Here is a 17,676-nt window from a genome sequence, read left to right on the forward strand (position 1 = left end):
GCCAGCAAACCCAGAGGCACTGCTCTGTGCCTCTGCTGCCAGTATGACTGTTGATGATTCAAACTGTCACCAGAGCCCAACCAACAGGCTTCTGTGACATCACTGGTGACGACAAAGCGTTCTACGGACCAGTGCCAACTGGCAGCAAATACGCAACCCCTCCAAGGGAAATGTTTTTCATTAAAATCCCCTCTGGAAACACTTTTGTGATAAATAAATAAATAAATAAATAAATGAATAAATAACTGAAGTACAAAATATATGAAAGCACATCCATTTACAAATGCATTTGGGGTTTTTTGATAGACTTACACACCTTCTATCTTTATGTAATCAAGATGTTCAATTTAGGGACTGTTTTCAGCATCGTAAAATATTCTGTCCTTAATTTCTTTTCTCCCTTAGTTTTAGGAATTCACACATGTGTTTGCTAATACACACATGTGCATGAATGTGTGCACAGGCACACACACACACACACACACACATACACACACACACTTTTAAAGGGGGAACATAATTTGCAACGAACAATCTTCCCGTTCCCTGAAACCTAAAGCTCTGGCTGGCCTCTGGTCTTGTACATTGCCTTTGGTTTTTCAGGGTGGTGTCGTGATCTGTTCCAGGAGTCGCTGGGTGATCCCAGGACATTCGCCTCACAGACTCCCAGCTGCTCCTCTCTACCTGGTTCTTGAGGTTGCTGAGCTCTTTCTGAGGAGCTCTTTTCTGGGGAGCTCTATGTAAATTCCTTGACATTTCCTGCTAGCCTGTGGTACAGGTCAGTTTTAATAAAGGCCTCTGCCTGTCCCTGGAGAAATGTCAGCTCTGACAGCTGGATCGCCCCCAAACAGAGCAATCAGTCACAGACTGTCAGAGAAGAAAGTCACTCTGGGACGTTTTGGACCATAGCAGCTGTGTTGAAGCAGCTGGGGTGTTCATAGAAGACACTAAGTTTATTTCTGTACATTTGGGGTGTTGTAGGGGCTGAACTCCTGTTATACTTTCATAAAAATGGAGAGACAAGCATGTCTCTTTGTTTTTCCCAGAAGAGTTTAATTTTTTTATTACATCAATTATATGACTCTCTCTCTCTGTATATGTGTGTGTGTGTTTAGGTCAGAGGACAATTTGTAGGAACCATTGTTTTCCTTCCACCATGTGGCTCTAGGGATTAAGTTTGGATCATTGTACTTAGCAACAAGGGGCTTTTCCAGGCTGAACCCTCTCACCAGCCTCTGTCTCTCTTCATTTCCTGGGTGTTGTGCAGTGACTAGGCCTCCCCTTCCTTGGCCTCTCATCGTGATGCATTGTGGTGCCACAGGACCAAGACCTATGAACTGAAACTTTGGAACATCTAACCTTTCCTCCTTTACTGTGCTTTGTCTCAGCGATGGAAAGCTGATTCAAGCTAAGCTAATCTCAGAGGCCAAAAGATTCACTCAAAATATTTAAATGCTGCGGTGCCTTATGTCTGATAGTGATAGAATTAAGTTAGAAATCAATGATGATAATATGCAAAAATTGAGACTTCTCTAAATGCCTGGAAACGAAACAACATACTTTTAACCCAATCATGAGTCAAAGTAGAATAAGGAAAAGTATAAAATATTTTTTTAACTGAATGAAAATCAAAGCACAACATATTGAAATCTGAAGAGAGAAAAGGGGTTGGATCATCATATTTCCCAGAGGCCTAATGCTCTTCTGCTAGGCCCTGTCTCCATTTTTAATAATAAAATGGTCCGGGGGACCAAGACTTTGGAGTACAAGCTTTTCATGACACTCAGCATGTTGTATGTTGCTGAATATATCGTGTGCACTTGAGAAAAATGTACAATTGCTGTTGATGTACTTAGAATTCTAGAAACACAAAGCCAAATTGGTTGAATTTCTATTTTTACACTTTATTTTTTTTACACATTCTGTGTGTGTGTGTGTGTGTGTGTGTGTGTGTGTGTGTGTGTGTATGTATACCATGGCACACATGAGAAGGTCAGAGAACAACTTTGTGGAGTCAATGTTCCCTTTACAGGAGTCTTTGCCACTCCTGCTCCTCCAATCCCTTCTCCTCTCTTTCTTTACGCAGGGCTCCTGTTGTAGTACAATAGCCTCCTGAGTACTGGGAAAACAGACAGTTCTTGGGATTTTTTAAAAATTGGATTTAGAATAGTGACCTATAATTCTTAACTTGTTACATCCCCTTTTTTTAATTGAAATATAATTCACTTATCATAAAATCAATTTTTTATTTATTTTTAAGTCAGTACAAAAAGAAATATTTTATTAAAAATATTAAAAACTTTGGAGCCAACATCAAAAGCATGGTTTGTACTTGTTTTTGGAAGGACATATAAAGTGAATACAATGAGATAAATGAAAATGGCTTCAATTACTGGCATCAAAACAAAATTAGTGTAAAAGAACGTAAATACAACTGTGAAGACAGTGGTTCTGGGATCTTGGAGGTGAGCTAAACTTTTCATCTCTTCCATTACCAGTGAAAAATGAGCCTAAGTTTGTTGTCTCTTGGTTACTATGACATCTTTCTGTCCATCGAAGGGTAAACTCATACCAGGATCACAGCAGACACAGCCATTTTAGCAAAGCTGATAGCCACAGGGTAAGGATATAAAATTAATCTCTTAAGAGTATGGGATTCGTTGTAGTTATTATACAATTTTAAGTAAACTCCTGTTTATGGAAAGGATGCTATTTATAGCAGTTTCCAGTTCCCAGGACAGAGACACTCAGAGATGGTTCCCATATCAACGATGGCATGTTTCCCGTGAATTCTCATCAAGCACTTCTCAAACTTGGTACACATACAAGTCTCCTGAGAGCAGAGAAGATGGTGATTCTGATTAGGGTGGAACTCCATGTTTCTCTGAGGGTCGAACCTTGAACCATACAGTCTGGTGCTGGCAGAGCAGAAGCAGTTACTCCAAGACACCACAAGAGGGTGCCCGTAGCAAACAGTTCTACAGCTAATTGGTCTGCTAAAAATGATCAAATTCCTAGCCCACGCTTCTCCGCAGCTGTTGTACCATGGTGGGAGCATAGTAGACATTTTAGTAGATCGGTAATATTGGTTAGCTAATAGGACCTATTAAAAGGGAATACTAGTTTGCTCTTATGGTTTCATTTAATCCCCAAACAGTCCCACAACATAGACAATGCTTTCATGTTACAGAAAAGTCAGATAACTTTTAGAGACATTAAGAAGACGCTCACATTCTGGAAGTTATAAGTTGTCAAGCACACTTTGAAATATGTTTCACGTAGCCAGGCGTGGTGGCGCATGCCTTTAATCCCAGTACTCAGGGGAGGCAAGCTCTGTGAGTGTGAGGCCAGCCTCGTCTTCAAAGCTAGTCCAGGACAACCAGGGCTCTTGTTACACAGAGAAAGCATGACTCAAAAACCAAAACCAAAACCAAAACCAAAACCAAAACCAAAATAAACAAATGAAAAAAAAAGAAAGAAAGAAAAAAAAGGAAATATGTTTCACATTTTCCCTAATACACACTCTTTGGTATGGTTGCTGTATTCTCAAAGTTTCCTCTGGGTTTGACAATGGCCATCTGTGATTCACAGTTTGTCATACTCTTTTTTTGTTTGTCCAGGGTTTCATTGTGTACCTCTAGCTGTCCTGAAACTCACTCTGTAGAGCATATTGGTCTCAAACTCAGAGATCCATCTGACTCTGCCTCCCGAGTGCTGGGATGATTAAAGGCATGAGCCACTATGCATGACTATTTTGTCATACTCTTAAAATTTGTTTTAGAAGATGGTTTACTTACATAATTTTACATGTATGAGTGTTGTGTCTGCATGTTTGTCTGTGCCCCATGTGCTTTCCTGGTGCATAGAGAGGTCAGAAGAGGGTGTCACCAGATTCCTGGAATTGGAGTTATAGATGGTTGTCAACCACAATGTGGGTGCTGGGAACTGAACCCAAGTTCTCCAAAAGAGCAGCCATTTCTCTTAGCTACTGAGCCATCTTTCCAGTTCCAGAAGGGAAGCTGAAGAGACAGACTCTGACGTGGGTGCTGGGAACCAAACTTTTGACGTTTCGTTATAAGCCATTGCTTTTAACTGAGCTATCCTCCCAGCCCTGTAACAGTTATGCTAGGCTCCTGTCTGAAAGCATAGCAGAGTATCATTAATAATATCGGGGGTTGGCTCTCTCACATGGGGTGGGTCTCAAGTTGGGCCAGTCATTGATTGGCCATTCCCTCAATTTCTGCTCCATTTTTACTCCTGCACATCTTGTAGGCAGGATAAATTGTAGGTAGACGCCTTTGTGTGTGGGTTGGGTCCCCATCCCTCCACTGGAAGTCTTGCCTGGTTACAGGAGGCAGCCTTTTCAGGTTCCTAGTTCCCTATTGCAAGGAGTCTTAGCTAAGGTCATCCTTATAGATTCTTGGTATTTTTCCTTGTCCTAGGTTCTAGCTTGTCCCAGAGATGCCCCTCATCCCAGTTCTGTCTCCGTCCATCCTCTCTACACTCGATCCCTCTTGTTCCCCTTCCTACCCACTCTCCTACCCAATTCCTTCCCTCCATTCACCTCCAATTTCTATTTTATTTCCCCTTCTCAGTGAGATCCAAGCATCCTCTCTTGGGATTTCCTTGTTACTTAGCTTCTTTGGGTCTGTGGATTATAGCATGGTCATCCTTTATTTTATGGCTAATAGCCATTTGTAAGTGAGTACATACTACGCATGTCTTTCTGAGTCTGGGTTACCTCACTCAGAAAAATATTTTCTAGTTTCATCCATTTGCCTGCAAATTTCATGATGCTCTTGTTTTTAATAGCTGAGTAAATGTACCACATTTTCTTTATCCATTCTTTGGTTGAAGGACATTGAGCTTGTTTCCAATTTCTGGATATTACAAATAAAGCTTCTGTAAACAGTTGAGCAAGTGTTTTTGTTGTATGGCAGAGCATCTTTTGGGTATATGCCCAGGTGTGGTATAGCTGGGTCTTGAGGTAGAGCTATTCTCAGTTTTCTGAGAAAGCAACAGATTGACTTCCAAAGTGTTGTACAAGTTTGTACTCCCACCAGCAATGGAGGAGTTTTCCCCGTGTTCCACTTTCTCTTCAGCCTGTGCTGTTACTTGAGTTTTTTATTTTAGCCATTATGATGGGTATAAGATGGAATCTCAGAGTCTTTTTGATTTGCATTTCTCTGATTACTAAGGATGTTGAACATTTCTTTAAGTGCTTCTTGGCTATTAGAGATTTCTCTGTCAAGAATTCTGTTTAGCTCTGTACCGTATCTTTTAATTGGGTTACTTGGTTTGTTGGTTTCTAATTTCTTGAGTTCTTTATATATTTTGGATATTAGTCCTCTGTCAGATGTAGGGTTGAAGAAGATCTTTTTCCATTCTGTAGACTGTGGGTTTGTCCTATAGACAGTGTCTTTGCCTTGCAGAAGCTTTTCAGAATAAAACAAATAGATCTATATCTATCACTCTGCACAAAACTCAAGTCCAAGTGTATCAAAGACCTCAGCATAAAACCTGACACACTAAATCTAATAGAAGAGAAAGTGGGGGAGAACCTTGAACTCATTGGCACAAGAGACAACTCTCTGAACAGAACACCAACAGCTCAGGCTCTAAGACCAACAGTTAATAAATGGGACCTCATGGAACTAAAAAGAAATTTTTTTTTCACCTGAGCCTTGCTTGAGGGGAACAAGGATACCCTGTGTATCTTTCCACTCCAGAAAGAGGGAGGGCTTTGTCCCTGAGCAAAAGAAAGAAAACATTTAATCTGAAACTCTAAGAATGATGTCTTTTCATACCTCCAAGGGAGCCTGAGGCTTTGCCAAGACTCACGAGTGGAAAACCAGACACCAGATACCCTGGGCAGGCTCTACCATCACTGCTGGGTGTGAGGCTCTCTCTTTGCGTGCTGCCTTATTCTTGAGGCACTATGGGCATGCTATTTGTAGATCACCTGCACATTACAGGCAACATGTTGTGTCTATGTGACATCTCATTGTACAGCCCAGAGCATGCTGCTTAAGAAGACACATGGAAAAAGCAAAGCCAAACCTTTGCAGAACTTTTCTTGGTGGAAGAATGGATGAGTGAAAATGGTAATACATCCTATGGATTACTAGAAAGTTTAGAAAGTGACCTCATCGGGCTAGAGAGATGCTTCAGTGGTTAAGAGCAATGGCTGCTCTTCCAGAAGACCAAAGTTAGATTTCTAGCACCCTCATGGTGGCTCATATCCATCTGACTCCAATCCTAGGAGATCTGGCAGCCTCTTCTGGCCTCCTTGAGGAATATGGTGCGAAGACATACATGCAGGCAAAACACTCATATGCATAAAATAAAAATGAAGGAAAACATCTTAAATGACTTCCTTTGTTTTAATCAACTCATAGAGCCCAAAGGAGAGAAAAACGTGTTAGCTGGTCCTGATACTAACTGGCTAATGTGGAGACCAGTCTAGACTAAGCAAAGTCCTTTCTTTAAAAAGACAGGAAAGAATTAAAAAAAAAAAAAATAGGAAAGTTCCGCTGGAATGGCTCATTGCAAAGCAGCACGTATAGCATGATATTTGACTGAACAGAAAAGCCCCTAAGCAGACAGATTTCTGTGGGTAAAGACTCAGGTGTAAGTGTGTGGCAGGATCTATGCCAGTCCTGTAACGGTGGCTGTGCACGTGCTGGGAGGTGGCGGTCCCAGAGAAAATGGGAGCAGTGGAGTCGGACTTCAGCAAGGTCTGTGACAGCTCCTGCGAGCTTACTGTTATGGACAGGGCTGCGGCTCCTTCCAGAGTCACAAGTGCAAATACTAACCCCTACTATCTCAGAACGTGACTATTTTAAGAGATAAGTCTTTTCAAGAGGTGATTAAGTTAAGGCAGATGTGGTGGGTAGGTTTTGTTGTTGTTTTTTGTTTTGTTTTATTGTTTGTCAAGTAGACACAGCTAGTCATCTGGGAAGAGGGAACCTCAATTAAAAACTACCTCCATCAGGTCGGTTTGTGGGAATGTCTGTGGGGCTTACTTCTTTCTTTCCTTTTCTTTCTTTCTTTCTTTCTTTCTTTCTTTCTTTCTTTCTTTCTTTCTTTCCTTTTCTTTCTTTCCTTCTCTTTCTTTCTTTCTTTCTTTCTTTCTTTCTTTCTTTCTTTCTTTCTTTCTTTCTTTCTTTCCTTCTCTTTCTTTCTTTCTTTCTTTCTTTCTTTCTTTCTTTCTTTCTTTCTTTCTTTTTTTCTTTCCTTTTCTTTCTTTCCTTCTCTTTCTCTTTCTTTCTTTCTTTCTTTCTTTCTTTCTTTCTTTCTTTCTTTCTTTCTTTCCTTCCTTCCTTCCTTCCTTCTTTCTTTCTTTTCTTCCTTCTTTCTTTCTTTCTTTCTTCTTTTCTCTCTCTGTGGCTGTCCTGGAACTTTGCTTAGTAGATCCAGGCTGGAGTCAAACTCACATAGATCCACTTCTGCTTCCCAAGTGTTGGGATTAGAGGAGTGTGCCGCCAAGTCTGGCCTTGATTAATGATGTGGGAGGGTCTGGGTCACTGTGGTGGTACCATCTCTGGGCTTGTCCTGGCCTGTGTATCAAAGCAACCTGAGCAAGTCACACACAGAGAGAGCCACTGTTCCCATGGTTCCTGCCTCACAGCGCTTGCTTATGCTCCTGCCCTGACTCCCATCAACGACGGACTGAAGCTCTGAGTTGCTTTTGGTTAGTGTTTTATCACAGCAATAGGAAGCACAGTGAGACAGTAAGATGCTTAGAGGGAACTGTAATCGCACATGACTAGGGTCCATCCTCATGACAAGCGCAAAGGCATGTGCTTGTTGAAAAAGGCTCCGAAGGGAGAGAACGGGAAGTCTTCCACCTGCAAGGTAAGGAGAGGCTTCAGAAGAAGCTGGCCCTGCTCACACCGCAGCTCAAACTTTAAGCCTCTAGAAAACCACGTGATCTGTGAAATGTTGTGATGATGTCCCTAGAAAGTTAATGCAGTTGTTTGCCTTCTAAGGACATTAGATTCTTGGAACAGAAGTTATCTGGGCTGTGGCAGTGATGAGGCAGCCACACTTTTGTTACAAGGTCATAATAAGTTTGTTTCTGGTTACTGCAGAACTTGAACTTAATCATGCCTTGATTCATTTTCTGGAATTTGACATGTTCTACATTCTATACTGTGAACTTCACCCTCAGAAGATAAGACATTTTGCCAAGTTACTACATAACCAAAAGTTCCCTGAAAATCTCTAACTTTGTAAATCCCCTAGCCTTGGAGTTTGGGGCCTATAAAAACCCCACATCTCCTATGTTCAGGCTGAACTGTCAAATTCCAAATTTAGAGGCAGTTTCTGGGCCAGCTTTAGTGTGCACGAATAATAAAGACTGTTTAATTCGATGAAAAAATATTTAGGTTGGTGGTCCTTATTCTTGTTCAATGGAATTAAGAGCAGCAGTCGACAGCATGACTTGACCCTAAAAACTTGCTGTCTTGTCTCCCAGTTATGCTGGCATAACTACAAACCCTTTTCTCCATGTTAGTGAGACAGACACTTCAGGTTCAGAGAGAAGGAATTTGATCAGGAAGTCCTGTGGAGTCAACAGGAAGAACTTTTTTTCCCAAATTTTTGAGATTATAATTTAATTACAACATTTCTCCCTTCTCTTTTCTCTTTTCAAAACTTCTCATATACCTCTCCTCTTTCTTCTTCAAATTTATGGCCTCTTTTCTCACTAATTATTATTAGACACATATATGTATATACACACACATTCCCAAATATAACCTATTCAATTCATAAAATGTTAACTCAGAGACCTTTCAGATAAAATAAAGAGCCATATTTAGCATGGCTCTTTAGCCATATTTAGCCTTTCTAGGTGGCACATGCCTAGAATTCTAGTATTTGAGAGGCTGAGACAGGAGGATCTGGAGGCTGAGGTCAGTCTAAGCTTCATTACAAGATGATGTTTCAAAAAATAAAATAAAAAGGAGAAAAAAGGCACACATTTCTCTGTGTAGTGAGATGTGGGCTGTTACATCCTAAGGAGTGGGGCCAGCATCAAGCCAGTAAAGAAGAACATAAATTCGTCTTGTCACCTAGTGTGAGCTTTTGGAAGGGTGATAGCAAGTCTTGCTAGCTTTCTAGCATCAAGGCAGGTGATCAGAAGGACAACTCAGGGACCGAGCCACATTAGTTCAGGTACTGCATTGTGCTCTAGTCAAGAGACAGGACACCCTGCTTTTGTGTCTTGCTGAGCAATGACCTGTGCAGTGTCGAGAAGGCCTTATCAGGACTAGGTGCTGCAGAGTTGCTGATAAATAAGATCCCGGTTCTTCTATGAGATGTGGCCAGGATGAGGCTGACCTGTGAAAGAATGTAACTGGCCTTTCCCAGGGCTATCAGTGTCTTGTGTCTGGCAGTGTGTGGAGGAGAAGCAATCCCAGGTCACTCAGGGTAGGTTCCCGCCCACCTTGTCATTGGAACCAGTGTTAGAGCCCAGCAGAGAAAAAGCCTCCCTCTCTGGCCCTCTCCTGTTCTTTGTAGCTGAGCTGTAAGGCTGGCTCACTTTTCTCTTGTATCTGCACCTGAGTGAGCACATGTCTGTGAAGGCTGGGCCGTGATGGGGATGGTGACAGGCTGGTTTCTGCTTCTCTGCGTGCCCATTCTTCTGTTCCTTGTCTAGAACCTGTGAGAGTGTTGTTGCTTAGGAAAAAGGCAGTTACTATTTCCAGAATGCATGCTTCTTGTAAGGTTTAGAAAACCAAGGCCAGGGGGTCACTGAGAGATGAAGGCCGCATCATTTGAAGAATACACTTGAGCCCTTATTACATTCTCTGATTTTCTTATCACTGCAGGATTGGGTTCCCAAAGGGCAGCGACTCGGAGACACTAAGGCTGGTATGCAAGAATGCTATTGAGTAATGCTTTGGGAACATACCTGATATGGAGCCGAAGAGACAGAATTAGGCAGGAGAATCTACCCTGTCAGGAAGTTAACCGCAGACACTTCTGATCCCACAGGATATCTGAGGCTACATAGCCCTTCAACATGTTTTAAACTAAGGAAATAAATGAGACTTTTTATCCTCACTGAGACTAGTCCTTGTCTATGGGGGGGGGGGAGCAGTTTCCAAGCAGGGACTGTGCTATGAGAGGTGGTGGTGAGTGGGGTGTGGTAGGGCAGGGGATGGGGGCAGTCCTACACCACCAGTGGAACATCTTGCTGTCCTTCTGCTCCTTCACCCTCACAATTGTGCTGAAGTTTGAGGTCAGGGAGCAAATAGCTGTAAGTGGAGCTGAGAGAACAATCCAGGACAGACGTACCAGAGAAGACAGGAAAAACTGCTGGTGATTCTCTAGGCCTGAAGTGGCCCTAGAAACATGCCCAGCTGGGACTTGAGCCAAGTCTTGAACATGTCCTGAAGGGTAGGAAAGAGTGCAGTCTGGAGGTGGGGGGAGGGGGAGGGAAGGAGGAAAAGAGAGGGAGAGAGAGAAGAGAGAGAGAGAGAACAGAGAGTGGAGAGAGAGAGAGAGAGAGAACTACAGAATAGTATATATGGGAAAGTCTGGCCTCCGGGGAAGGAAGCCCTATAGTCCCTGAGGAAGGAAGTGCTGTCTCCCAGATCCGGGGCCTTGGAAGCAGCAGGGGTGGAGTGAGGAAGGGACCACTTTCCAGTTGTTACTCTTGTCTGAGACAGAAACTTGCTTTGTTGGTCCACACCGATCTTAGACCTGAGATCCTCCTGCCTCTGCTGTTCAAGAATTGGATTACTGGCAAGTGGCAGCAAACCCAGGTCAGAGGCACTACTGTCTAAAGATGTGTTTTTTTATTTATTTGGTGTATCACCCCTCTCCCCCCATGACAGATATATGGATGTCAGAAGACGACTTGCAGGAGTCAGTCTCTCCTTCCACCTTCCGGGTCTGGGGATTGAACTCACAATGTCAGGGGAAGTGGTAAGCCCCTTTATGTCCTGAGCTACCTCACTGGCCCCACGGGGACCAACCAACTGTCTTGATAGTTTCTGAAACTCAAGAGAGGATTGCCCGTCTCTGGTCAGCGGCCTCTGAGCAGGCAGTCCAAGCAGTTGGGGTTCAGAGCACCCTTCCGGTTTATCCCCACATTTCGTTGCCTTTCACATTGTTTTTAAACTGTAATTTGTGGGAAACTGATAGCAACCAAAATGATCTTGACCCATAGAAATGCAAATGAGTTTTGCCTAGCAGAGATACGGTTCTTTATTATTAGACCATGGCTACTGGCTGTTCTGCATTTATTTGTGAATTCATTTCGGCCTTCCAGATTTTCCTGATAAGCATGTTCATGAGGTTCTCTTTTGATCTGGTTGTGACATCTTGCTGCTTCTCTTATTAATGAGTTAAATAAATCTCTGACACTTGCTCATGGCGGTGGTGGATGAATTAAGGTTAGTTCATTTAAAATCAGGGCAAGTTGAGCATTGCTGCTCATGCTCACTGAGATGGGGAGTGAGGGGTGGTGCTGGGAGGACTGACAGGGACTTAGCTCAGCATCTGCTCTGCACTCTCACACCACAGAGAAGTTCTAGCTCCAGCAGGGAGTGTCCACCCAAGATTTAATCAGAACCAATACAATGTGGGGTGAAACTTGTTACTTCAAACGACACTGAAGTCTTAACTCTTAGACCCTGAGACCACAATCTTAGAAACGCAATCTTTGTAGGCAATAAAGTCAAGATGAGGTCATTATCGAAGATAACCGCGCCCTCAAGGAGGCATTTAACTGAGTACACATGGAAGATAGAGGTGGGGTGATGTATCTCCAAGCCTAGAGAAAGCCTCAGAAGCTGTGAGAGGGGCCTGGGACACATTTCCCTAATAGGGCTCAGAAGGAATCAATACCACCACAACCTTGATCTTGAACTTGTAGCTCCCCCAGACTGTGAAAGAATACATTTCTGTTGTTTAAATCACATAGTCCATGCTAGGAGATGACACAAGGCCCCCACGGCTGTATGAGGCACACACCACCGGATTTTGGCCGGTGACTCTGTTTGCCTCGAAGAGTATAATTAGGGTTATAGAGCGTTACAGAGACTCAAGTACTTTAGATACACAGCCGCTACTCAAGGGGGGAGGCTCTTCATCTTACACACTGTAGAACACTCCAGGAAAAGACGAAATCCAAAGTAGTAAGCCTAGCTTCGGCCTGACAGTGTGTAGTTACAGGCTTTTGTTTGTTGTAGTTAAGAGACCCTCACTGAATCTTCACAGGGGAGCAGACTGTGACGGGAATGGCACCCGGTTACTGTGTCCTTAGTTCTCTAATCAGACACTGTACTTAATTAATCCTTCTTCCTGGCCTCGGGACATCTGACAGGTTTCCATAGTTATTAGGAAGATTTCCAAATAGGGCTGGTTTTCCTGTGCCTCGGTGGCTTCTCATGCCAGGCAAGGGTGGTCATGAGATCTGGGTTTTTCACACAGGAGACACTAGAAAAAAACACAGGTCGATTTTAAACGTTATTTTTGTGAAACTTTGGTTGGTCCAATTTTTTTTCCTTTTTTTTTTTAATAAATTATAAATACTTTATCCATTTATCAAAGTTCAGCCAAGAACTTCCAAAATATTTAATCTTCTTCATTCTTCAGGGATTATTCATTCGCAAAGTAGGCCACCACGTCATGTCTTAAATCCTAGAGCTCTCAAGCACTCCTTGTGAGCCTCAATGAGACGCCCACAGTGTTCTTCTCCTTTCTCAGAGATGCCCGTATCGCGCGCCTTCTTGGTCTCCGGGCAGGTGCAGCAGGGCTTCTGTGGCTTTTTCTCCTGAGACTCAGGCGGAGAAGGGCTGGCGGTAGCCAGACCCGGCATCTTTCCAGCCAAAAGCAGCAACGGGCACACGCGCGTAAAGCTCCCCAACGCCGGCCAACGTTAGCTGTCCGTGCCCACTTCCGCAATCAAGTTGGTTGGTCCAGTTTTTTAAAGCAAGAACATGACTACCAAAGAAAACCCAGGGCTCGGAGGGAGAGTGACCCACGGGTAGAGTCACTTTGTGAAGGGGCTGTTCTCTCAGATGCTGGGCTCAAGGGCACAGAGAGAAGAGTAGGTGGGTGGGTAGTGAGCATGCGCGGTCGATCTTGCACATCTTTCTAGCTGAGGAGTGGTCTCTGCTGATGTATTTTGGGTCTCTCTGATGCGCGAGTGCCGCTGTCTTCCTTCAGACTGTGTATACGCCGGACTCTGGTGGAAAGATCTGGTCAGAGGCTCTTCTGCAGTAACTCAAGCAAATGCTCTGCGTTGGATGATGGGAGGACAGCCCGGCTGAGCAGAAACAGAGAATTAGTATTCTGTCCCTCATCTTCCAGGCTTGATATTGTGTGTTTGACTTTCAGGGGTGTTTCTTCTCAATGTCTCATCCCTGAACATCCCTCTCTTGAAGCGGAGAGATGAGAGATGCTGCTCCATCCTTGGGGCCCAGCCTGACGTAACCACAGAAACAAAAGCAAACAAACTCAGTCCCAAGTTGCACATTGTAGGACCTAACACCTTAGCATTCAGCTGGAGGTGCATAGAGGCTCTCCTGGGAACTCCAGGGTATGTCTTATGGCACTGGCAATTCTTCCTGCCACCTCTAATCTTCTGCCTGGAAGCTCACATCCAGTCTCGGGAGGGATGTCTTGATCTCTTTGCCTCTGGGACTCCATAAGGCAAAGCCTCTTCCTATCTGCTACTGTTGCCATGGCAGGATGCTGAGGTCGATGGCAAGGCCTCAGGGTCTCCCATGGCTACTGCATTTGCCAGCTAACAAGATGTCTGCCCTGATGTTGTCGCTGCAACTGCCTGGCAGAGTTTTGGGGAAGGCCTGGTGGGAAGGCTCCTTTCTAGGCTATGCCAGACTTTGTTTCTGCAGAGATTTCTAGTTTAGGCTTAACTTACCAAGAAAATATGGTCTGAGATGGCACAGCCACAGTCACAGTCAACAGAAAGTGGCAGGTTCAAGTTAGGGCCTGGAGCTCTGGCTGTGTAGTTCTGTGATGGAAAAGAGGCCGAGATGACGTTGCAATGGCTCCTTTGTGGTGCCGTCTCCATCAAGTGTCTGTTCTTATCCTCACAAGAGATGATATACAAGGTATTTGCTCTTCCTGGTGCAAAGCAGAAACATTACTTGTGCCTTTCTGACACACAGACTAAACGGTGCCAGTCTCCCGGTGGCTGTTGAGTAAATATTTATTTGAAAAAACTCCTGCAGGACCAAGTCACACTGGATCGGTCAAGTGCATTCTCAGAACAGAAACCTCCCCTGCGTTGTTCACTGGGAAGATGTTTCTGGAACAGGTAGGTGTATTGAGAGGTGAGCCTTGCAGAGCGCAGCGGTCCAGGCTGGACAGCTGAAGTTGTATGGAAAGAATCCACTGAACAGCAGGTCATGTACTTTGGGGGGGAGTCAGAGAGCAACTCCGAATGAGAGTTTTTTCTTTGTAAAAAGAAATTTCTGCTCCTGCCTTAGCCAATTGTTATGTTTCAGTTACCAGAAAAAGTCCCACAAGAATGTGAAGATTATCCAGGCCTGTTGGAGGAAATCGAGCCTGCATGCCATAGAGGACGCAGGGCTTATTCACCTTGCCTGGCTCTCTGAACCACCAGTTGGACCTCCTCTACAAGGGGATGGCTCGGGATTATCATTTCGTTGCCAATACCTGCCAATCAAGATGTGATGAGGAGGCAGGGTCCATGTTTGTTACCTGAACAGAAGGAATGATTCCATTAACAGTCTGCGTTTGTGTAGAACTCACTGCGTGGAGAGCACACTATGTGTTTTGTCTCATTCAAAATCATCACAGCAAATGTTAGGTCGATAGAACATTATTTCTTCATGTACCTGAGTAGACAGAGAATGTTTTGTATGTGAAAAGCTAGATAAGCGCCATGAAAACTGTCACATGGTACCAGAAGATAAACAATAAAAAGAAACCTTTCTTAGCTCTAGACCCTAGCTCTTTGTTCAAAGATTTTTATGTAGACTCCTAACCCAGAGATTCTCAACCTTCCTCCTTACCCTTTAATTCAGTTCCTCATGTTGTGGTGACCCAAACCGTAACATTATTTCATTGCTACTTCATAACTGTAATTTTACTACTTTTATGAATCACGATGTAAACATCTGATATGCAGGATATCTGATATGGGACCCCTGTGGGGCTCAGGCCCCTCGGGTTGAGAGCTGATACTCTATTATTTTTCTCTGTGCACAAACACATCTATAGACATACATGTGCCCATAGACATATATAAAATATACTAATATGTGTAATAAGCCAATCTAGTTCTTTTAATAACAACGCCTATACACTTTTCAACTTATTTATTTTATGTGTATGGGTGTTTTGCCTGCATGTGTGTTTATGCACCATGAACAAGCTGTGCCCCTGGAAGCCAGACTGGACTTACAGAGAGTTGTGGGTCTTCATGTGGGTGATGGGAACTGAACCTTGGCCGTCTGGAAGGGCAGCCAGTGCTCTTAACCACAGAGGCACCTCTCCAACCCCCACCTCCCAATCCCATACTTCTGTATAAATACATTAAAGACTAGGTTGCATTGAGTTCTTTTCCCTTTTTGTTTTGTGTGCAGTTACTTTCTGGATTCTTTACTTCATCCCTTTCACTTACGTGGCAAATACAAATCGAGAAGCGACTCTGTGTCCTGCACTGTGCTAGAATATAGGAACACATTCAAGAGGAAAAAGTTCAATGCCACGATGTCTCCTTCTTCCCCCCTTTTCCCATTTCAGTGTGGCCTTCATCTGGTGACCCTGGAAACTTGTCACAGCTCATGGCAATGGTGTATAAGACTCCTTCCTCCTCTCTCTTCCTTCCTTCCCTCTCTCTTTCCTTCTGACCCTCCCTGCCTGCCTATCTGACTTCTCTTTCCCCTTCCCAAAAGAATGTGAGACTTTGCCATTTATTTCCAAGCCTCCCAGGTCCCAGGGCCAAAGTCCAGGTCTCATCCTTTATAATCCACTGTGAGCATACCTGAGTTTAATTTCTAATTCATCTGTATATTTTTAAACACCGTATTTTAGGGGGAGGATTATGTATTGGATTTCTGTATGCTTATCGCTGAGATGGGAGTAAGAGTTTCTTCCATGACAGGCCAGGTATACTTGTCATGGTGAACCAAAGTGCCCCAGAAAATTCATTTTTTAAAAAAAGTTTTGACTGAGTCTAATGTATCTTAGGCTGGTCTTGAACTCACCGTGTAACCAAAAATGACCTGAGCTCTTGTTCCACCTGCCTCCACCCCTTGAATGCTGGGATTATATGTACCACCCTGTCTGGTTTAGGTAGTAATTGGGTGGAACCTAGGGCCTTGTGCATGCTGGGCAAGCACACTACCCTCTAACCTACATCCTTAGCCCTGGGATTAAGAGCGGTACAGAAAGGGAACATGGAAGTGTTTGCTGCTGTTGACAGTGTGGTCTTCTGCCTTCCACAGAAAATAGTTTGAATGGTTTTTACTTTGTTTATTTTAATACAATTTTACACAAACAGAGTCACAGAGAGTTCCAGGTATATTTAAAATACGAGTTTAGGCTTCTGGTGATGGAAGCCATGAATTATTCAGGTCAGTGTGTGCCATATAGTTGTGCCTCTGTGTATAGTTGTGGAACAAATGCATACACACAAGAATGCATGAATGAGTGATTTTTCAGGGCAAAACCTCACAATTTTGAAGCCTCCTATATATTCTAGTCCTCATTGCTGTTGTTGTGATGAAACACCCGGACAAAGACAGCACAGGGAGGAAGGAATTTGTTTACAGGTTCATTGCAGGACAGTCCCAGATGCACAAGCACAAGAATGAGACAGCTGGTCACATCCCATCCACAGTCAAGAGCAAAGAGAAACAAATGCACCCATACCACCTGCTTGCTGTTAGCTAGCTTTCTCCTCTCTTAAACCATTCAGTACCCCTTGCCTAGGGAATGGTGTTGCTCACAGCGGGCTGGGCGTCCTTACATCTACTAACAAGCAAGACTTCAAAGACGTGCCCATAGACCAACCTGATCTAGAGAATTCCTCATTAAGACTTTCTTCTGAGGGGGCTGGAGAGATGGCTCAGTGGTTAAGAGCACAGGTTGCTGCTCTTCCAGAGGTCCTGAGTTCAATTCCCAGCAACCATGGTGGCTCATGACCATCTATAAGGGGATCTGATGCCCTCTTCTGTCATACAGGCATACATGCAAACAGAACACTCATATGCTTAAATAAATAAATCTTTAAAAAAACCAGTTTGTTCTGAGATGATTCTAGGTTGTGTCAAGTTGTCAGCTAAAGCTGTGACGGTTTGAGAGTGCTGATGACTTGAGGAGGGCATGTCAACTTGGGGATAAAGTGGCCTTCCTGAGTGAGGGGGCTTTTGAGAAGTGTACAGACTGCAGAGAGCTTGGGCAGAAAGCATTTCTCTAAGGAAATGACAAACCGAAGACAAAAAAGAAGAAAAGACATCAAATACCTTATGGTACAGACCCTTCACTGTCACCATGAAGAAAAAAAATCAATAACATTTTTAGACTAAAAAGTGAGAAATTCTTGGCTCCCCCACCTGCCCTGCCTCCCGTGTTGTGACAAGTTTGCCTCAGGGATTGTTTTCATTGAGACAGGAAAGGCAGCTTCACTCACCAGGGAAGCAGTCCTGATAAAATGAACAGAAA

At 43.7% G+C, this 17,676-nt stretch overlaps 1 protein-coding gene across 1 annotated transcript; it reads right to left on the reverse strand.

Moving 5' to 3' along the window:
* Positions 1-12,643: 12,643 nt before the first annotated feature.
* Positions 12,644-12,835, reverse strand: LOC110541225 (cytochrome c oxidase copper chaperone-like). Its single transcript, XM_060378772.1, has one exon. It carries the CDS (start codon positions 12,833-12,835, stop codon positions 12,644-12,646), a length of 192 nt encoding a protein of 63 aa, XP_060234755.1.
* Positions 12,836-17,676: the final 4,841 nt, after the last annotated feature.

This window comes from Meriones unguiculatus, chromosome 3 (genome assembly GCF_030254825.1).
Source record: "Meriones unguiculatus strain TT.TT164.6M chromosome 3, Bangor_MerUng_6.1, whole genome shotgun sequence".
NCBI classification, from domain to species: Eukaryota; Metazoa; Chordata; class Mammalia; order Rodentia; family Muridae; genus Meriones; species Meriones unguiculatus.

Excerpts from the sequence above, each read along its gene's own strand:
- LOC110541225 (XM_060378772.1), bottom strand. The coding sequence starts at position 12,835 with ATGCCGGGTCTGGCTACCGCCAGCCCTTCTCCGCCTGAGTCTCAGGAG.